Here is a 22,804-nt window from a genome sequence, read left to right as displayed (position 1 = left end):
CCTGATCAATGTCAGCCAAGCCGCTCTATGTTCTGCGTCGTCACACTACGATCTCCTTTAAACCCAGCCGGTTTATTCAAGCAGGAGTCTCTCTCTCCCACCCTCCAACGGTCACACTTTAGCATCATTTCAACAGAGCTCGCCAGCTTGTAGTCCTAAATGTCCAAAAATAAGTTACCTCTGGCTCATTCAGAAATCCCCATGGAAAAAATGAATGGTGAAAGAACAGGGTTTTTGGAATAAATACCAAAAATATGGTCAGGGGTTAAAACAGGCTTAGGAGATCTTATACATGTTGTTCTATGAGATAATAGCAGTCAGTTAACAATACCTTTATTATGACATAAATGCTTCAAAATTCACAAAAAAGTGACATTAGCTGCTCTCTTAAGCCTGTGTTTACCACAGACCTTATTTTCGGTGTTCATCCAAAAACGCTTTTCCCCATAGGCGTTTGTCCAATGAACCATGGCGGAGTTAGTGCCTACAAAAAGACGCCATTACTCGCCCTCTATATGGGGCCTAAAGTCCCACACATCTTCCCGCCTCCGACCTCCCCACTCTCAGAAATCAGACATGCAAAACTACAAACATGCTTAATTAAACACACTCCTAAAGTCTGAACACACAGTAAAGTCACACTCGTCTTAGACCGGATCAGAGAGTAACGCTTTCAGAAAAGTGCACATACCCAACCTCCTGTTTTACAACTCCCCGTTGGGATAGGGGCACCAACTGTTGTTTTGTGATTGGGGGCCTAAAGAGTGGAGGGGCACACTTCTGCCTGAAGAGAAGAGAGCGGTAATACATTTGCAACCCAAATTCAGAGCAGCCACGTTTATTTGATTACTGCACTCTGATGTCATGTAACCAAGACAACGGAAGCGTTGCTCAGGGTGTGTGTGTGTACGGCTACCTCCTCCTGTGTGTCAGGAGATGAAAAATGTGTGCAGCTGCAGTCATTAAAAGCAGTCACCTCCAAACAAAGGCCAGATCATATCAGCAGACAGACACGAGCTTTGATGGGTTGATAGGGGGCAGCAGAAACAGCCAAGGCGGCTGGTTCAGTTGGAGAAATCAGAAGCCAGCAGAGATGGACAGAGACGACGCACCTTACTAACCCCACAGGGACAATGCACAGAGAGGACAAGATGAAGGATAGACGGTCATGATGAATATAACTGAATTAGGGCGACTTCAAAAAGAAAGAACCACAGCAAGAAGGCAAACGGTTTTTGCTCATATTTCACTTCCTTTAAAATCATACAGCCTGGGTTGAATGACAGGAATTCATTGTTTAACTTTTTAATGCAACACCGTTAGCAAAGTTCAAAGTGTTGCTTCTGTCCGTCTGTCCATCAAAACCAGACATCTGTGACTTAATGCGATTGTCTTTGTAATCCTCCCACTGGCATCTTTTTCTTCCATTGTGCTATAAACATGGGAAAACAAATTATCCAACCAACCACACAGAGGACAACAGCACATTTAAGGTCATTGTCAAATCACGCAGACCTTTTCTAGACTGACTAATGTCAGGCCACAACCAGAGGTCACTGGTACTGTAGTTTGCAAGAAACTCGTCAGTTTTTGTTCCTACAGGCAAATGGCTTTACAATTGGAAAACATTATCTCAAACCCCACACACTACGACAGTCCAGATGGTTCAGATAGGCCTAGTTGCTGCACACATCGGTAATGTTGGACCACCAGTAGATTGTCTTCGCAACTTCAGTGTTAATTGGGTATAAAGGGTGTTGACTGCAGCACCTTAGCACACTGGAGCCAATAGAAGAATAGGAGTGAGAGAAGTTAGTTTACGGCGTGGTCCTTTGTAGCTGAGTTGGTAGAGCATGGCGTTTGTAATGCCAGGGTAGTGGGTTTCATTCTCAGGACCACCCATATGTAAAATGTACGTACGCATGCCTACAGTTGAAGTCAGAACTTTACATACACTTAGGTGGGAGTCATTAAAACTCATTTTTCAACCACTCCACACATTTTTTGTTAACAAAATATAGTTTTGGCAAGTCAGTTAGGACATCTACTTTGTGCATGACACAAGTCATTTTTTCAACAATTGTTTTTATTTCACTGTATCACAATTCCAGTGGGTCAGAAGTTTACATAAACTAAGTTGACTGTGCCTTTAAACAGCTTGGAAAATTCCAGAAAATTATGTCATGGCTTCTGATTGACTCAAATGATGTCTATTAGCCTATTGGAGGTGTACCTGTGAATGTATTTAAAGGCCTACCTTCAAACTCAGTGCCTCCTTGCTTGACATCCTGGGAAAATCAAAAAAAATCAGCCAAGATCTCCGAAAAAAAATTGTTGACCTCCACAAGTCTGGTTCATCCTTGGGAGCAGTTTCCAAATGCCTGAAGGTACCACGTTCACCGGTACAAACAATAGTACGCAAGTATAAACACCATGGGACCAAGAAGCCGTCATACCGCTCAGGAAGGAGACGAGTTCTGTCTCGTAGAGTTGAACGTACCTTTGTGCGAAAAGTGCAAATGAATCCCAGAACAACAGCAAAGGACCTTGTGAAGATGCTGGAGGAAACAGGTACAAAAGTATCTATATCCACAGTAAAACGAGTCCTATATCGACATTACCTGAAAGGCCGCTCAGCAAGGAAGAAGCCAATGCTCCAAAACCGCCATAAAAAAGCCAGACTACGGTTTGCAACTGCACATGGGGACAAAGATTGTACTTTTTGGAGAAATGTCCTCTGGTCTGATGAAACAAGAATAGAACTGTTTGGCCATAATGACCATCGTTATGTTTGGAGGAAAAAGCGGGACACTTGCAAGCTGAAGAACACCATCCCAACTGTGAAGCACAGGGGTGGCAGCATCATGTTGTGGGGGTGCTTTGCTGCAGCAGGGACTGGTGCACTTCACAAAATAGATGGCATCATGAGGGAGGAAAAGTGTGGATATATTGAAGCAACATCTCAAGACATCAGTCAGGAAGTTAAAGCTTGGTCGCAAATGGGTCTTCCAAATGTATAATGACCCCAAGCGTACTTCAAAAGTTGTGGCAAAATGGCTTAAGGACAACAAAGTCAAGGTATTGGAGTGGCCATCACAAAGCCCTGACCTCAATCCTATAGAAAATTTGTGGGCAGAACTGAAACAGCGTGTGTGAGCATGGAGGCCTACAAACCTGACTCAGTTACACCAGCTCTGTCAGGAGGAATGGGCCAAAATTCACCCAACTTATTGTGTGAAGCTTGTGGAAGGCTACCTGAAACATTTGAACCAAGATAAACAATTTAAAAGGCAATGCTACCAAATATTGTGCATGTAAAATTCTGACCCACTGGGAATGTGATGAAAGAAATAAAAAGCTGAAATAAAAATCACTCTACCATTATTCTGACATTTCATTCTTAAAATAAAAAGTGGTGATCCTAACTGACCTAAAACAGGGAATATTTACTAGGATTAAATGTCAGGGATTGTGAAAAACTGAATTTAAATGTATTTGGCTAAGGTGTATGTAAACTTCCGACTTCAACTTTAAGTCACTTTGGATAAATGGCATATCTTATTATTAGTTAACCATTCCCGTCTATTAATAACAGACATGTCAACTTCTGCTAATCCGAATGGCCTCAATTAGACGGCACCAGATAAGAGACAATCCCCTATGCACACCAATACCACAGTTCTGAAGAGGTATATCCTAACCTTTCTTCATTATGGGTCAAAGTCTATCACACTGTGATAAAATGGCATTCTTGTTAAAGGGATACTTCAGGATTTTTACAATGAAACCCTTTTTTCAATTCAAATGGGGCATCATTGGCATGGGAAACGTGTTTACAAATGAACAAAAATTATAATCAATAAATAAGAGTGAGAAGACAAAACACCAACAAAAATATTTGAATTTTACAGTAAATATTGCACTCAAAAAGGTTTGTACAGTGTTTTAGCAATGTGCAAATATTTGTAGTACGAATAGTAGGGGAAGAAAAATAAACAAATATTGTTGGTATTTACAATGTTGTTTGTGCTCCACTGGTTGCCCTTTTCTCATGGCAACAGGTCACAAATCTTGTGGCTGTGAATGAACACTGCGGTATTTTGCAAATATGGGAGTTTATCAAATGTTTGATTTGCTTTTCAATTCTTTGTGGGTCTGTGTGATGTGGGAAATATACATCTCTAAAGTGGTCATAAATTTGGCAGGAGTTTAGCAAGTGCAGCTAAGTTTCCACCTGATTTTGTGGGCAGTGGGCACATAGCCTGTTTTCTGCCTATGGCGGCCTCTCAATAGCAAGGCTATGTTCACTCAGTACATGGTCAGGTATTCTGTCACTGTGTACTCTCTGTTTAGGGTCAGACAGTATTCCAATTTGCTAAGTTATTTGGTAGATTTTTTCCAGTGTGTCAAATAGTTATGTTTTTTCTTTCTTATAATTTGGTTGGTCCAAATCTGTTTCTGTCCTGAGGCTCAGTGGGGTCTATTTGCATTTGTGAACAGAGAACCAGCTGGCTGAGGGAACACTTCTCTAGGTTCATCTCTCTGTAGCTGAGGGAATTATGGTGGAATGTGTGGGCAACGCTTCCTTTAACCCCTTTGTTATGGCAAGCCTTAGCTTAACAAATTTAGTGTTAACCTCTTGGCGCACGGATCCCTTTAGCAGGATAATTTATATCAACAACCGCTGAATTGCAGAGCGCCAAATTTTAAAAAAATTGCTACAAATATTTATATTCATGAAATCACAAGTGCAATATAGCAAAACACAGTTTAGCTTGTTGTTAATCCACCTGTCGTGTCAGATTTTGAAAATATGCTTTACAGCGAAAGCAATCCAAGCGTTTGTGTGAGGACATCGATCAGTAGACAAAACATTACAAACAGCTAGCAGCAATGTAGCTTGGTCACGAAAGTAAGAAAAGCAATAAAAAATCGAATCGCTTACCTTTGATGATCTTCGGATGTTTGCACTCACGAGACTCCCAGTTACACAATAAATGTTCCTTTTGTTCGATAAAGATGTTTTTTATATCCAAAAACCTCCATTTGGTTTGCGCGTTATGTTTAGTAATCCACAGGCTCGTGCCGGTCATGAAGGGCAGACAAATTCCAAATAGTATCTGTAAAGTTCGTAGAAACATGTCAAATGTTTTTTATAATCAATCCTCAGGTTGTTTTTAACATAAATAATCGATAATATTTCAACCGGAGGGTAAACTATTCAATACAAGACAGAAATAAAATGTCGAGCTACCACTTTCGCGCGCTTGAACTAATCAAGGTCCCTGACGCAATTTGATAAATCTCGCTCATTTTTCAGAATTAAAGAGGAAGGTTGATATCCCTTTAAATGAAGGAAAGGCAGGCAATGGAACAGGGGTTTTTCAAAATAAGAGGCACTTCCGGATTGGATTTCCTCAGGTTTTATCCTGCAAAATCAGTTCTGTTATACTCACAGACAATATTTTGACAGTTTTGGAAACTTTAGAGTGTTTTCTATCCTAATCTGTCAATTATATGCATATTCTAGCATCTGGGCCTGAGAAATAGGCCGTTCACATTGGGAACGTTATTTTTCCAAACAAAAAAATTCTGCCTCCTAGCGTCAAGAAGTTAACCGCTCTGGCGCTCCTCCCACATTCCACTGAAAAGGCAGAGCGCGAAATTCAAAATATATTTTTTTAGAAATATTTAACTTTCACACATTAACAAGTCCAATACAGCAAATGAAAGATACACATCTTGTGAATCCAGTCAACATGTCCGATTTTTAAAATGTTTTACAGCGAAAACACCACATATATTTATGTTAGCTCACCACCAAATACAAAAAAGGACAGACATTTTTCACAGCACAGGTAGCATGCACAAAGCCAACCTAACTAACCAAGAACCAACCAAACTAACCAAGAAACAACTTCATCAGATGACAGTCTTATAACATGTTATACAATAAATCTATGTTTTGTTCGAAAAATGTGCATATTTGAGGTATAAATCAGTTTTACATTGCAGCTACCATCACAGCCACCGTCACAAATAGGACCGAAGCAGCCAGAGTAATTACAGACACCAACGTCAAATACCTAAATACTCATCATAAAACATTTCTGAAAAATCGATGGTGTACAGCAAATTAAAGACAAACATCTTGTGAATCCAGCCAATATTTCCGATTTTTTAAGTGTTTTACAGCGAAAACACAATATAGCATTATATTAGCTTACTACAATAGCCTACCACACTACCGCATTCATTCATCAAGGCACGTTAGCGATAGCAATAGGCACGTTAGCGATAGCGAATAAACCAGCAAAAGATATATAATTTTTGACTAACCTTGATAAGCTTCATCAGATGACAGTCCTATAACATCAGGTTATACATACACTTATGTTTTGTTCAAAAATGTGCATATTTAGAGCTGAAATCAGTGGTTATACATTGTGCTAACGTAGCAGCTTTTTCCCACAACGTCCGGATATTTTTCTGACACTTTTTCTGACCAAATAACTATTCATAAACATAACTAAAAAATACATGTTGTATAGGAAATGATAGATACACTAGTTCTTAATGCAATCGCCGTGTTAGAATTCTAAAAATAACTTCATTACGACATCCAGCTTAGGTATAGCGAGAGAGTACCCAAAATCTGGGCGCAAACGACTAGTACAACATGTTCGACAGATATATGAAATAGCATCATAAAATGGGTCCTACTTTTGCTGATCTTCCATCAGAATGTTGTACAATGGGTCCTTTGTCCAGAACAATCGTTGTTTGGTTTTAGAACGGCCTTTTCCCCTCTCGATTTAGCAAGCACACTTGCCAAGTGGCGCGAATCTCTCCATCGTCAACAAACTCAGAGAACGGAACACGGCAAAACTCCCGAAAAATTTTCAATAATCTGATTAAACTATATTGAAAAAACATACTTTACGATGATATTGTCACATGTATCAAATAAAATCAAAGCCGGAGATATTAGTCGTCCATAACGACAGCTTATCAGAAGGCAAATCCAGGTCCCTTCTCGCGCTCTCCAGAAAACAGGAAACTGGTGACACGTCATGCCAAGAGCTATTATTCGAGCCCAGATCAAGTTACACACTCAATTTCTTCTCTCACTGCTTGTCGACATCTAGTGGAAGACGTATGAAGTGCATCTAAACTAATAAATATCAAGGACTTTAATAAGCAGGCCCTAGAACAGTGCATCGATTTCAGATTTTCCACTTCCTGTCAGGAAGTTTGTTGCAAAAGGAGTTCTGTTTTACTCACAGATATAATTCAAACGGTTTTAGAAACTAGAGAGTGTTTTCTATCCAATAGTAATAATAATATGCATATTGTACGAGCAAGAATTGAGTACGAGGCCGTTTGAAATGGGCACCTTTTATCCGGCTACTCAATACTGCCCCTGCAGCCCAAACAGGTTAACTCTGTCAGTTAGGTTAGTATTGTGGAGTAACTACAATGTTGAGCCATCCTCAGTTTTCTCCTATCACAGCCATTATATTCTGTAACTGTTTCAAAATTCCCATTGGCCTCATGGTGAAATCCCTTAGCAGTTTCCTTCTTCTCCTGCAACTGAGTTAGGCAGGACACCTGTATCTTTGTAGTTACTGGGTGTATTGATACCACATTTTCTGCAGTTTTACTTTAGTGCCTTACATGTTCTGGAATATTTTTATTCTGTACAGCTTCCTTCGTTTCACTCTTTCATTTAGATTATTATTGTGGAGTAACTTCACTGAAAAAGAATAAACACAACATGTAGTGTTGGTCCCATGCTTCAGGAGCTAAAAAACAAATCCCTGAAATGTTCCATACGCACAATCTTATTTTGCTCAAATTTTGTGCACAAGTGTGTTTAAATCCCTGTTAGTGAGCATTTCTCCTTTGCCAAGATAATCCATCTACACAACAACTGTGGCATATCAAGAAGCTGATTAAACAGCATGATCATTACACAAGTGCACCTTGTGCTGGGGACAATAAAAGGCCACTTTAAAATTGTGCCGTTTTGTCACAAAACAATGCCACAGATGTCTCAAGTTGAGGGAGCGTGTAAATGGCATGATGACTGCAGGAACGTCCACCAGAGCTGTTGCCAGAGAATGTAATGTTAATTTCTCTACCATAAGCTGCTTCCAACATCGTTTTAGAGAATTTGGCAGTACTTGTAACCATGCCAGCCCGGACCTCCACATCCGGCCTCTTCACCTGCTGGATCATCTGTGGGTGATCAGTATTGCTGTCTGTAATAAAGCACTTTTATGGGGAAAAACTTATTCTGATTGGCTGGGCCTGGCTCTCCAGTGGGTGGGCTTGGCAGCTATGTGGGTGGGCCTATGCCTTCCCAGGCCCACCCATAGCTGGACCCCTGCCCAGTCATGTGAAATCCATAGATTAGGGCCTAATTCATTCATTTTAATTGACTGATTTCCTTATATGAACTGTAACTCAGTAACATTTTGAAATTGTTGCATTTGTTTTTTTGTTCAGTAAACAATGTTGATCCATCCTCAGTTTTCTCCTATCACAGCCATTAAACTATGTATGTTTTACACCATTGGCCTCAGGGTGAAATCCCTGAGCAGTTTTCTTCCTCTCCAGCAACTGAGTTAGGAAGGACACCTGTATCTTTCTAGTGACTGGGTGTATTGACACACCATCCAAAGCATAATGAATAACATCACTATGCTCAAAGGGATATTCAATGTCTGCTTTTTTTTTTACCCATCTACCAATAGGTGTCCTTTTTTTTGAGGCATTGGAAAACCTCCCGGGTCTTTGTGGTTGAACGGGTTTGAAATTCACTGCTCGACTGAGGGACCTTACAGATAATTGTATGTGTGGGTTACAGAGATGAGGTAGTGATTCAAAAATCATGTTAAACACTATTATTGCACACAGTTCATGCAACTTATGTGACTTGTTTTAAAAAAATTACTAAACATATTTAGGCTTGCCATAACAAAGGGGTTAAATACGTATTGACTCAGCTTTTCATTAATTGGTAAACATTTCTAAAAACATAATTCCACTTTGACATTATGGGGTTGTGTGTGTAGGCCAGTGACACAAAATCTCAATCTAATCCCATTTAAATTCAGGCTGTCAAGGGGTATGAATACTTTCTGAAGGCACTGAATAGCCTCCTACATGTTTCAGAAACATGTGTTTCATTCCCTTTGTCTGCAGAGTGAGATGTATAATGTCAGTACACTTTAACATGTCCCAGAGGACAAGGACAGAATATTCACTAAGATTGAACCAGCTGCTCTTTCTATTCCACTTCTTGATTAAATGGCATGGCTCCTTCCACTCTGTGGAATAGGCTGTGTGTGTGTGTGTGTCTCTCAACTAGTGTTGAGCGCAAATAAATAAATAAAAAACAGGGAGGAAATGTAGATTCCAGAATCTCATGCCCGCAATCTAAATAACCGTATTATGTGGAGCAGCGAAGATGACCGACGCACAGCACCGCCCCCCCTACACACACACACACATTTGTGACAATTGTTCAGCTCCATGTGCCTGTGCTGCACTGAGTGGAGAGAGATAGCCATTCCATAGCGAGGTTAGCAGCGGAGTTAGCAGCAGCGTTATTAGGGTTATGGGCAGGGCATATTTATAGTCATGAATGCCATGAAAGAGAGCAGGTCTCAGGCTATTTCAGGCAGCTAAAATACTTACCCTTCTGACTGCAGCCCTCCTCTGCAAGTATACATACTTGTACACACAATGCGAATGGTATAAAAAAACATATTTACAAAAACACACAGGGTATTAAAAGAGCAAAAAAAACAGCAGATGGTTCCAAGAAAACCAATCATGATGTACACTGTGTTCACACACACAAACACACTATTGGCATGAATTCCTGGCAGTAAACAAATGACAGGTTGATCACTTCTGTTTCTCTCCTTTTATCGCAGGCCTGCTTTGTTTTACTGTTTATCTGAGGCACATTAGTCAGCAAACTGTGTGTCAAAAAAAGGAACATTGCCCCTCTCCACCCTCATGTCAAACACACACACCACATACACCAAACAAACCGTTGCCTGCATAACAAGACAACTACAGTAGGCAACAATTTTCAATCCAAATAATTGATATAGGTTATTTTTATTTATTTTTTTACAATCAGAAATCCCAAATTTGTAACTTTTGTAAGATAGGAGAAAGGGGGTAATATAATCACACAGACACACGAGAGGGGAAACTATCATTGTATGTTATCACACCAACTGACATACCTCGTTCGAGAAAAATAATGAATTGGCCGCCAACAGCCACTCACTGTTTGGAGATAGCTAGTAATTTGTATCTGGGACAATCTTGTGATAATCCATTACATCATGAACAGCGTAGCAGCCTAGCTGTAGCCTCTGGTGCCAATTTCAATGTCCAAAATCACAGTTGCGGTTCTTTAGTTAAATAAGCAATAAACATCCCATAATGGTTAGGGTCATGTCTAAAATAAATGCCCAGTTGCCCATTATTAGCCTAGTGGTTAAGAGCATTGGGAAAGTAACCGAAAGGTCGCCGGTTTGAATCCCCGAGCCAACTAGGTGACAAATCTGTTGAATATGCCCTTGAGCAAGGCACTTAGCCCAAATTGCTCCTGTAAGTCGCACTGGATAAGAGCGTCTGCTAAATGACTAAAAATGTCAAAGTAAATTATTTTGTCTAGAAGAGATCTCAGTGACTTTGAAAGAGGGGTCTCAAATGACCATGGGGGTTTAAAGGGTGTGCATGTCTCAGTCACCAGATCTCAACCCAATTGAAAACTTATGGGAAATTCTGGAGCGGCACCTGAGACAGCATTTTCATCCACCATCAACACACCAAATTATGGAATTCCTCGTGGAGGAATGGTGTTGCATCTCTCCAATTATGTTCCAGAAACTTGTAGAATCTATGCCAAGGTGAATTGCAGCTGTTCTGGCGGCACGTGGTAGCCCAAAGCCCTATTACGACACTGTTGGAGTGTCCTTTATTTTCGGCAGTTATCTGTAGCTACATCAAAGGCAACTTGACACTAAACTCATTGCATGTCCGGTAATGTGCTGATATGCTCCAATATGTGAATAAGCCTTTCGGAGTTGCTGTTGTGACTTCTATCAACAGGGAGCTGTGTCGCTGTCCAATAATGCGTTATGACAAAGGCCACGCTCCTGCCTCACTAGCGCCATATATGCGCGTGGATGGGTTTGGAACTGTGTGTGGGACATTTGAACTGACAAAATTGTAACACCGCAACAATCTGGGCATGTGAGTGATTGAGGAATTGACTCAACGTCCATCCAGACATATTGCATTGCGTACAGGCCAACTCATGGGACAGAGGAGCTTTAGCGGAATAACATAAATGTTAGCAAGCTGCTAGCAAGCTACATTTTGCTTGCTCAGCTCTTCGATAACCCCTGAAACACTTTCCACTGGCAATGTCACTAAACGAGTTATCAATAACAGTAAAATAACTCACTGAATGATATCATCTCCAAGAAATGAATCACAGAGGACACACGGCAAATGAGCTACATAGTCACAAACACGGAAACCTCCCCCCCTTGCTCCTGTCGCCCAACAAAGTTGCCCTACATTTTTTATATAAAAAAAAAACATAATACAAATAAACAGATAAAGAGTCCTTACATGAACGACTCACCGACAAACGTTTGAAATTGGATTCAAGAAGACTCATATCAAACTGTTAAAATGGTCCACGGTCCAAATTACAACAAATTGACACGACCTCGTTGCTCAATATGAAATAAGTTCAAGCAGTTATCGATATGGTGTCTGACAGAAATAGTCGAACTCACTGCCAGACTCGTGACATGGCAATCGAATGACAACTAAAACGGGCAGCAAGCCAACACTATACAGAATCTAGAACTATACATTTTCAACGTATGACTGCATGCGCAAACGAGACATTTGTTATCTGACCAATTAAATTTGGTGTAAAAGTGGCGAAGCCATCCAAGCTGGATACAAAATATCCACCGTCGGTACACATTGTTGCAATTGATATTTAAGTTAACAGTGTTTCATGCAAGCTCAAATTAAAATGAAAACACATTGGACGGTCAAATTTCTCGTTGTTGGCTAACTACTTACTACTCGACCGTAAAATAAGTTTGCTACATCTAGCTAACTCGATAGCTAAAGAGCCACATGGAAGACAAGAGACGCCAAAAACAACGTATTAGCACAACTGGAAAAAAATTAACAAAGTCTAAAGAATTGTAAAGTTTCGATATAGCATTGTTTCTATTATAGCTTACCATTCCATAACGCAGCGCTAGAGCTCAGATAACAAATGGGGGAAGTACAGTACATGTTGTTCGCTATTGAACTGCCATGCTGGCTGCTCGAGCTATCAGTCACTTCTCCCATTTATTTTGCGCTACCTTTCACCGGCCACGAAAAACACATTAAAGCATTCCGTAATATCACACCATTAAATAAATTAAAGACGCCTTTTCAAGTACTTACATTCATGCAAGCGTTGCCTGCAAAGTAGCAGTATGGCAGGAATTGTGTGTTCAGATGTCTGTCTCAGTGTCAGAGATCACATCGGCAGCTGCTTCCTCCATCCACGCAGCGCGCAGATCACGCCGCACAGCAACGCTACCGAACCCCTCGCCGTCGCCAAGGCAACAAACCCACTTCAACCAATCATAACCCCTCCCATTCCATATCCCCTGGCAACTGCCGCAGCGCAGAAGCACATGGTTATTTTGTGGCGCTGCCGACGCCGACGCCACTCCATTTTCTTTTTTACTTTTTTTCACACGAGTTCATTGTGTAGCCTAAATAGAATATGACATATTGTAAACTTAATTAAAATACCACACAGTACATTTTTTGGGGTGTCTCCAAATAACACAGTTTATTTCAGCGGGTAGAATAAACTACACAGCATGTGGTGATGAAAGTGGGGATTAAAGTAATAGAAGGCACCTGCGTCATTTTGGCGGGGGACTAGAAGGCATCTACGTCATTTTGGCGGGGGACTCCAGCCAGCCAGCAGTCATGATGATGATACAATGTAGCCTACTTTTTCTGGACTAAGCAGTCTCTTCCGCTAGCAGATTAATTTGTAGTATAACTCTGCCTAAGGGCTCCAGCGGGTCATCATTAAAGGGATATGTTAAGCTTTGTAATGCCTCAATATGCAGCCAACACTAAAGAGACCCCTGATATCAGTACATATGTGACTGATAGGCACAGTATTAGTCATGTAGACCTACAGTATAATGGAAAGGGCTGCATTATTTGTATTCTGGAGTCGACCCTATTACTCATTTGGTATGGGCCACTGTGCAACTCTCTTAGTATCAGTGAGTTTACACCAAACTGTAACTCTCACATCAATGTGATACCTGACCCCCTTTAGAGCTCCTCCTCCCACCCCTCTGTTCTCCTTTTATTCATTTTTTATTTCACCTTTATTTAACCAGGTAAGCCAGTTGAGAGCAAGTTCTTATATACAACTGCGACCTGGCCAAGATAAAGCAAAGCAGTGTGACAAAAACAACAACACAGAGTTACACATGGGATAAACAAACGTACAGTCAATAACACAATAGAAAAAGTATATGTACAGTGTGTGCAAATGTAGTAAGATTGGGGAGGTAAGGCAATAAATAGGCCATAGAGGCGAAATAATTACAATTTAGCATTAACACTGGACTGATAGATGTGCAGATGATGATGTGCAAGGAGAGATACTGGGGTGCAAAAGAGCAACAACAACAAAAAATAACATTATGGGGATGAAGTAGTTGGGTGTGCTATATACAGATGGGCTGTGTACAGGTAAGCTGCTCTGACAGCTGATGCTTAAAGTTAGAGAGGGAGATATAAGTCTCCAGCGTCAGTGATTTTTGCAATTCGTTCCAGTCATTGGCAGCAGAGAACTGGAAGGAAAGGCGGCCAAAGGAGGTGTTGGCTTTGGGGATCACCAGTGAAATATACCTGATGGAGCGTGTGCTACGGGTGGGTGTTGCTATGGTGACCAATGAGCTGAGATAAGGCTGGGCTTTACCTCCTCCTCTGTCCACTTCGATCCTGTTTTTAGAAGCTCTCTCAGAGAGATAACTCTGAAAGCTACCAAAGTAGCCTGCCCCATTAGATTTTATTTTCCTGCCAAAGTTCTTCTTTCAATATGTTGAGTTCAAGGCTTATCATTTCTCTATTACCTTGTAATTAATGACCTACCTTTTTGTTCACTTTGAAATGTCTTTCTACGCCATTGTTCTGTTTGGGATGTTGTAGTATTTACAATGCTTTTGTATCCTTCTTCTAGTGGAAACACAGAAACACACCCTGTTTCACTTCATGCCCTTCAGTTAGTTCAACTGGACAAACAGGATCTTCTGTGAATCATAGGGTGGTGGTATGCTACAGCCACACTGGATTCGAGTAAACCAGCCATTAGAGGGTTGAACAGGACCTGTAGTGTTTGTTTACCCAGATGCAGTGTTGTTCTAACCCATTTAACTCCTTTTCATGTTGATGTTTTCTTTTCTGGGTTTTGAGGCTTGAAAGAAATAATACAATCCCACATGTGGTGCTCTATCAAGTCTTTGATTTGAAGTCTCAGTTTTGAGTTGTCCTCATTCACTCGTTTTCTTTCTGAAGTTGCTGTTTCTGTTTTTCCCCCAGCACATTTCACCATGGCTACTGTTGGTGACTGGGTCACATGGCCTATCTCGTGCTTGGAGAAGAGGAAAGGATGGACAAATGATGCAGGAAGCTGTTTGTCTGTTTCTGGTTTACTGGTTAAAACTCCCTTGTGGGAGTGGAATGAATCATCCCCCAAAAATGCCCCTTTGAATAATCAAACACTTTAAGGTCATATATTTGACCTATATGCCACATTCTGTTTATAGATATATTTGGAGAGCTAAGGACCATTATATTTCTCTTGAATAAATCCTTTGTGTGTATGTAGCTTGTGTCGCCACCGACGTAGGTCTGACGGTCATGATTTACATTCATTATTCACACGTTACATTGTTTATGTAATCCTCTCTGAATGTACAGGTATGTTTCGGTTTGTGAGTGTATGTACGTGGTGTTTGTCTACTCTCACACAGACCTAGCTGAGATAAAGAGGAATAATAATACATTTAGAATGGTATTCATGGTATCTTCCATAGCCAATCTCCCTGCTATTCTGATATAGTAGATAGATGTGCCATACTCTACGAGAGTGTATGAGAAGGAAAGCGTTAGGATTTATGACCAAAGTCAAAATATAATCCTTGAGTTCATCTTCTTCATTCACTTACTGTACTGTCTGTACTTTGCTTTTGCTCAGGTTGCCGTGTCATCATTTCAATACTGTACATGCTAAGAGCTATTCATAGGGCCATACAGCCAGCAGCAGCAGCGTACAGCCTATAGCACAGAATCACTCTGCCTCATTTTTATTCTCCTCCCTTCCCTGTATCACTCCTTCCTCTCTTTCCCTAGCTGGATGATGAAGTTGCAAAGACAGCAAATGGGAGAGGAGAACAAGATATAGCAATCACCAGGGCAACGGAGCTGATTGAGGATGCCTTGAAAAGACAGAGCCATTAGTCTGTGCGCCTGGAACTGTGCTAATCTGATTTTAAATCTGTTACTACAATCTAAAGCATTATGCCCAAGAGACCACTGACAGGGATAGGTCCAGATACCTGATTCAGGGAGGAGGGAATGGCACAGACCAGATCACTCACAAACAGTCTGCCTTGGATTTCATTTTGGAGAATATTTATGAAAAATAGAGAGGCAATAGTAGAGCATTATGTAATGTAGTTAGATGGGATGCATAGGTAAGAGGAGGTTATGTTTTGATGGTGGGGTTATGTTGGCTAAATGGAAGGAAGGTGATACATACAGTAGATGGAATGAAGTGTGAGAAGATTGAGGAGAGATGAAGGAAGAAATTAAATGTGGAGAGGTACCTATGAGAAGGAGGAGCTAATTTATGTTTTATGGTTACATACACCAGATAGGTGCAGTGAAATGTGTTGTTTTACAGGGTCAGCCATAGTAGTACAGCACCCCTGGATCAAATTAGTGTTAAGTGCCTTGCTCAAGGGCACATCGACAGATTCAAACCAGCAACCTTTTGGTTACTGGCCCAACGCTCTAAACGCTAGTCTACCTGCCTAGCCGTTGAACTGAGTGTGTGAGATGAACTATGTATGTGAGGTGGTAGTGGAGGGATGAAACATGAGGATGGATGCAATCTGTAGATACGGTGTATTTTCTGTGTGTGAGAGTGTGTGTATGTGTGTGTATGTGTGTGTGAGAGAGTGTGTGTGTGAGAGAGAGAGAGAGAGAGAGAGAGAGAGAGAGAGAGAGAGAGAGAGAGAGAGAGAGAGAGGGAGAGAGAGAGAGAGAGAGAGAGAGAGAGAGAGAGAGAGAGAGAGAGAGAGAGAGAGAGAGAGAGAGAGAGAGAGAGAGAGAGAGAGAGATCATGTGTGTGTGTGTGTATGAGAGTGTGCAGTATATCAGGACTGGTGTCTAAGAGTGTGTGTGTGTGTGCGTGCTTGGTTGCATTTTGTTCATGCTCTTGGGCATGCATGCGACTATGTGTGTGTGTATGTTTCAATGTGTGTGTGTGTGTGTGTGTGTGTGTGTGTGTGTGTGTGTGTGTGTGTGTGTGTGTGTGTGTGTGTGTGTGTGTGTGTGTGTGTGTGTGTGTGTGTGTGTGTGTGTGTGTGTGTGTGTGTGCGCAGTGTGTGTGTGCGCAGTGTGTGTGTGCGCAGTGTGTCAGATTAACAGGCTGCAGTGTGTTAGTAGTGGTGGTGGCATTGTGGTCAGGAGGAACAGGAGTCCTGCTGCTTTAATGGTATATAAATCTGTGCGGCCTGGCTAGCCTGACACTGTCCCACTGAGACCCACTCATGCGGAAATGAATCAGGCCCTTTATACGGACCGCAAGTTTCCAAGCTCCCACACACACACTCGTACGTACACACACAAGCACGCACGCACGCACACACACACACACTCCCCTGCCAGGCGGCTAGCCGATAAGAAAGGCTGCACACACACACGCACTCACAGACACACAGACACAAACAGACAAACACAGACACGCCCCTGCCGGCCGCTATCCGATAAGAGAGGCTACACATGCACGCACACACACGCACATGCACACACATACACACACAGCAATACTCCATTCCAACCCTGTCGGAGCTCCTAAAACACTCCATTAATGACAAGTCCTCTTCATTCTGACTCTCTTCTGATTTCCCTGGCTTGCTATTTCTCCCCCTGATACTCTCTTCACACCGTAGTTAGCTTTCCAGAGGGTGAGCAACCACACACACACACGCACGCACACACGCACGCGCACAAACACACACACACACACACACACACACACACACACACACACACACACACACACACACACACACACACACACACACACACACACACTACACAGTCATATTTTGGCCTATGAGGATCTGTGATTGTGGTAACACTCAACATCAAATCAAATCAAATTTTATTGGTCACATACGCATGGTTAGCAGATGTTATTGCGAGTGTAGCGAAATTCTTGTGCTTCTAATTCCGCAAATGCAGCAATATCTAACAAGTAATCTAACAATTCCCGAACAACTACCTAATACACACAAATCTAAGTGAAAGAATGGAATAAGAATATATACATATAAATATATGGATGAGCAATGACTGAGCGGCATAGGCAAGATGCAATAGACAGTATAAAATACAGTATATACATATGAGATGAGTAATGCAAGATATGTAAACATCATTATTAAAGTGGCAAATTCAAAAATTCAATAACAACTCTCAGTCACTGTGCTGGAGTTGTTATTGAATTTAAGCAGCTCTTAACATAGACGTGTCTGTAATGCATCTCTACAGAAGATTAGGTTATGGCTGCTACAAGCCTGGTAATGTCATTAATATACACATGCACCCACGTGCTCCTGACTGGGCACAGACGTCAGTTTAACGTCTAGTTTTGATTTACATTTTGTTGAACTACACACACCCACACGCATGCATGCACATACACACGCCTGAACACACATCTATGTAGGCAGGCTTGCATACACAAACACGTGCGTATGCACGCATGCAGGGGGGCATGCATGCACACACACACACGCAGACACACATGAAAGGTGTTTAACCTGTGGCCCGCTGGAGGAAACAGGAAGCCAGTGGTGCTCTCATCACTCTGTGCCTTCAGCAGTGGTGATATGGATCTAATTATTTTGTTGAATTAAATTGCTAATTGGGATTCCACCAGGGTGTGTTTCTGAAAGAGAATGTGTAATTGCATTGCAAGGTGGGAGGCCAAATTGTGTCTTGTGTGACTGGTCTCTGATGAGGGTTTCATTGGGGACAAGGGTCATACGGTGGAACTGCCTTCTTCTGTCACCTGTTCTTTATTGTATGGCTCCCGTCAAATGATATTCTTACAGGGAGTAGAGGCCGATGACAGCACTGGTGAGAATGAGGCTGAATCATCATGCTAAAGACACACCGATTGGGATTGCCATATGGGCCAAAGCCTAATGATCCTACCTGTGCAATGTTTTCATTTGCAGAATGAGTGTGATATGAGACACACCACTCACGCAAACCTTTCAAATGCACACACCATCACCTGAAGTTCCCAGGGGATCACTACGCTCAGGCCAACTTGTGCTAATTAGTTCAAACTTAAGTTGTTAAACAGTATAAAACTCATGAGCACACACACACGCACACGCACGCACGCACGCACGCACGCACGCACGCACGCACGCACGCACGCACGCACGCACGCACGCACGCACGCACGCACGCACGCACACACACACACACACACACACACACACACACACACACACACACACACACACACACACACACAGCCTACTCTGCTCAGCTATTTAGCTGTATTTCCATAGATAAGGATCTCAAGGCCAGCGGACAGGGTAAACATGCAGTATTTGCATTCGCCCAAGGACAGGTACTGCCTGTCTGTCTGTGGAGCCGTCACTGCACACGTCACCTGAGTAATGAAATGCAGTAAGTAAGTGAGTAAGTAAGTGTTACTTACTGCATTTCATTACACCAGGTGACGTGTGCAGTGACGGCTCCACAGACAAACAGGCAGTACCTGCCCTTGGGCGAATGCAAATACTGCTTGTTTACCCTGTCAATGAGCCCAGCCCTAACTCAAGCTTATTACTCCATTACATGACGATCAAAGTTCACTATAAAAGTGTGGGGGAGGCAATCAAAAACAAAATGGTTTGACAGAACACAAGAAACCTTTGGACATCCTGATTTTCAAGGAAAACCCCTTTACCTTTGCTGAGCTACACCCGTAGATAAAAAAATATATATACAAAATAATAATAATATATACAGTATTCATTTTATTAAGTATTTTGTATGTTTATTGGTGGAGAGAGATAGAGGTGAAGGGTAGAAGATAGAGCAGATTCAAACCCATGCCGGCAGCGATACATTGTACTCCAGAGGCAGCGGCTTAGACCGAAGACCTGAAAACCTGCCTAAGAACCGGGTGCGGTTAACAGGTTTCTTTTAACTTATCTGTTCTTCAGGTTTTGGTCCCTAGGTCTTTCCCTCTCCTCCCATTCCTGTCCTCCCGCTCCTCCCTTGTCCTTTCCTCCCTAGCCTACAGTAATAATCCTAAATGCAGTACTGGAGACGGTTTGTTTACAGAAGCCCTGTGTTTGACAGGCCTTTGTGCTAACCAGGCCTTATGAATTGTGTCAACAGGCGCTGGCTGTCTCTTATCTATAGCTTGATAAAGGCCTCCTTCAATGATGGGGCAATAAAATAACTCAATAGACAGGCAGGTAGGAACATTATTTATTTATTTTATTATTATTATTATTTTAACCTTTATTTAACTAGGCAAGTCAGTTAAGAACAAATTCTTATTTACAATGACGGCCTGTCTAGTAATCTCTCTCTGCTTTTGAGTGGCTATCCAGAAGGAAAAAGGGAACACACATTCAGAAAGACTAAAGCCAAACAATTAGCCAGTAATTCTCTATTGATTCAGCCTATTTATTCAGGTTAGAAATGTAAATAGTCATTGTTTTTGATGAGGTGTTGAACTGTTGATTCACTCCAGGGCAGGATGAACACCCAGGCCCTGGCTGCTTCCCAAATGGCACCCTATTCTTCATATAATGCATGGGTCCTGGTCAAAAGTAGTGCACTGTAAAGGGAATAGGATGCCATTTGGTACACAAACACTATAACGCGAACAAACAACAATCAGCAATGTTTTAACTGATAAAAAAGGACATAACAGACTTCTATGCAGGAATGTTAAAGCAGCTGCTTAGTAAATCCTGTTTTTTAAACCAAGTCCTGCTGCGGGCTAAGTTTACTGATAGATGAATGACAACGTCTACATTTTGTGTTCAATGAACCGTGGAAAAAGAGTTTCTGCCTTTAATAAGTATTTCTTTAACTTCTTTGAAACAGTTTAAAAATCATTAAGAAAGTTTTAATCTATACCATTATAACTAAGCAGGAAGAGAAGCAGGAAGACAGAAAGGCAGGGATTAGGAGAGGAAGTGTGGCCAGAATTAAATTATTATTATCTCACATGAATCCCAACAGTCTAAACAGCATTGGCCATGGGGATTTATCTGTATAGAGCAGTCAGTGGTTGAAAAGGAATCCCTCTCTGCTCTTGAGTGGCTATCCTTTTTACAGGTCAGGGTGAGAGCTGCAATAGTGTGAGGCACCAAGGCATCACAGATCAAAATCAATAGGCCCCTATAGGCCCCAGGCTAGGCCTATTCAGCTAGGAGGATGAGAGGGGACCTAGATTGAGTGGGGGGTTGGACATTCCATAAAGGAGGATAACATCACAATAGGGAGTTGGGAGTTGCTGGTTGGAGCACTGACCATGAAATAGACGCCTCTCTCTGATCACGGGATCAACCCACTTCCTAGAGAAAATCTAACCACTCCAGTTCCTGGGATTGTTCAAGAGGAGTGGGATTCCACAGCTCTACCCCTGCCTCCATTTCCATATCCACACTCTGAGGAAGACTGGTTGGTCGAAACATGTTGCTCAGCTATGTAGTTCTGCTCCTACCTCTGTTTACACAGTATCTACCTTAAGTATCTTCTCTGTATTATACAGGCTTCCTTTTTTGTATTTTGTTTTGGCATATCCTCAACTTTGCCTGACTACCGAGCATGGAGATATACTGTAACACTGTCACGTTCCTGACCTGTTTTCTGTTGTTTTTGTATGTGTTTGACGGTCAGGGCGTGAGTTTGGGTGGGTAGTCTATGTTATGTGTTTCTGTGTTGGTTTAAGGGTGACCTGATATGGCTCTCAATTAGAGGCAGGTGGTTTTCATTTCCTCTGATTGAGAGCCATATTAAGGTAGGTGTTTTCACTTTGATTGTTGTGGGTGGTTGTTTCCTGTGTCAGTGTTTGTTGCACCATACGGGACTGTCTCGTGAGTTCGTTTTGTTTGTAGTCAGTACTTGTTCGTTCGTTCTTCGTTGTATGTAAGTTCGTAGTCCAGGTCTGTCTACTTCGTTTGTTGTTTTTGTATCTATTCAAGTGTTCTTCGTGTTTTCGGTTTTGTTAAATAAATATTATGTCTAACTCCAACGCTGCATTTTGGTCCTCAAATCCCTACTCCTCCTCTTCGGATGAGGAGAAGGAGGAAGCCCGTTACAGAACCACCCACCAATCCAGGACCAAGCAGCAACAACAGGAGAGGCTGAATTATTTGGAGAAATGGACATGGGAGGAAGACCTAGAAGGCAAAGGACCCTGGGCGCAGCCAGGAGAATATCGCCGCCCCAAAGAGGAGCTGGAGGCAGCTAAAGCTGAGAGGCGGCGATATGAGGAGGCAGCAAGGAAGCAAGGCTGGAAACCCGAGAGGCTCACCCAAAAATTTCTTGGGGGGGGGCTAAAGGGGAGTGTGGCGAAGCCGGGTTGGATACCTGAGCCAACTCCCCGGGCTTACCGTGGAGTGAGAGGGCGTCGTACTGGTCAGACACCGTGTTATGCGGTAAAGCGCACGGTGTCCCCAGTACGCGTGCTTAGCCCAGTGCGGGCTATTCCACCTTGCCGCACTGGGAGGGCTAGGTTGGGCATCGAGCCGGATGTCATGAAGCCGGCCCAACGTATCTGGCCTCCAGTACGTCTCCTCGGGCCGGCGTACATGGCACCAGCCTTACAGGTGGTGTCCCCGGTTCGCCTGCATAGCCCAGTGCGGGTTATTCCACCTCGCCGCACTGGCAGGGCTACGGGGACCATTCAACCTGGTAAGGTTGGAGAGGCTCGGTGCTCAAGAGCGCGTGTCCTCCTTCACGGTCCGGTATATCCGGCGCCACCTTCCCGCCCCAGCCCAGTACCACCAGTGCCTACACCACGCACCAGGCTTCCAGTGCATCTCCAGAGCCCTGTTCCTCCTCCCCGCACTCGCCCTGAGGTGCGTGCCCTCAGCCCGGTACCTCCAGTTCCGGCACCACGCACCAGGTCTACAGTGCGCCTCATCCGGCCAGAGCCATCCGTCTGCCCAGTGCCATCTGAGCCATCCGTCTGCCCAGTGCCATCTGAGCCATCCGTCTCCCCAGTGCCATCTGAGCCATCCATCTCCCCAGCGCCATCTGAGCCATCCGTCTCCCCAGCGCCATCTGAGCCATCCGTCTGCCCAGGGCCGTCTGAGCCATCCGTCTGTCCCGAGCCATTAGAGCCGCCGGTCTGTCCCGAGCCGTCAGA

At 42.7% G+C, this 22,804-nt stretch overlaps 1 protein-coding gene across 4 annotated transcripts in view; it reads right to left on the bottom strand.

The window, feature by feature from the left end:
- The window catches only part of foxn2a (forkhead box N2a), a 30,928-nt gene extending 18,229 nt beyond the window's left edge, over positions 1–12,699 (bottom strand). The window contains exon 1 of one of the 4 annotated variants that reach the window (XM_038975397.1): positions 12,517–12,699. Coding sequence is in view for 1 of the 4 variants with exons in the window: in XM_038975396.1 (XP_038831324.1) it covers positions 12,306–12,360 (55 nt within the window). In the remaining 3 variants the exon portion in view is untranslated. Of the gene's footprint in view, positions 1–4,945; positions 4,992–11,683; positions 11,859–12,305; positions 12,417–12,516 lie in introns of those variants that run through there. The other 3 variants (XM_038975396.1, XM_038975398.1, XM_038975399.1) reach the window with 3 other exon arrangements.
- Between the last annotated feature and the right edge of the window lie 10,105 nt (positions 12,700–22,804).

Source organism: Salvelinus namaycush, chromosome 35 (genome assembly GCF_016432855.1).
Source record: "Salvelinus namaycush isolate Seneca chromosome 35, SaNama_1.0, whole genome shotgun sequence".
Classification (NCBI taxonomy): Eukaryota; Metazoa; Chordata; class Actinopteri; order Salmoniformes; family Salmonidae; genus Salvelinus; species Salvelinus namaycush.
Note: the sequence above shows the minus strand (reverse complement) of the source record. Positions and strands in the feature narration are given on the sequence as shown.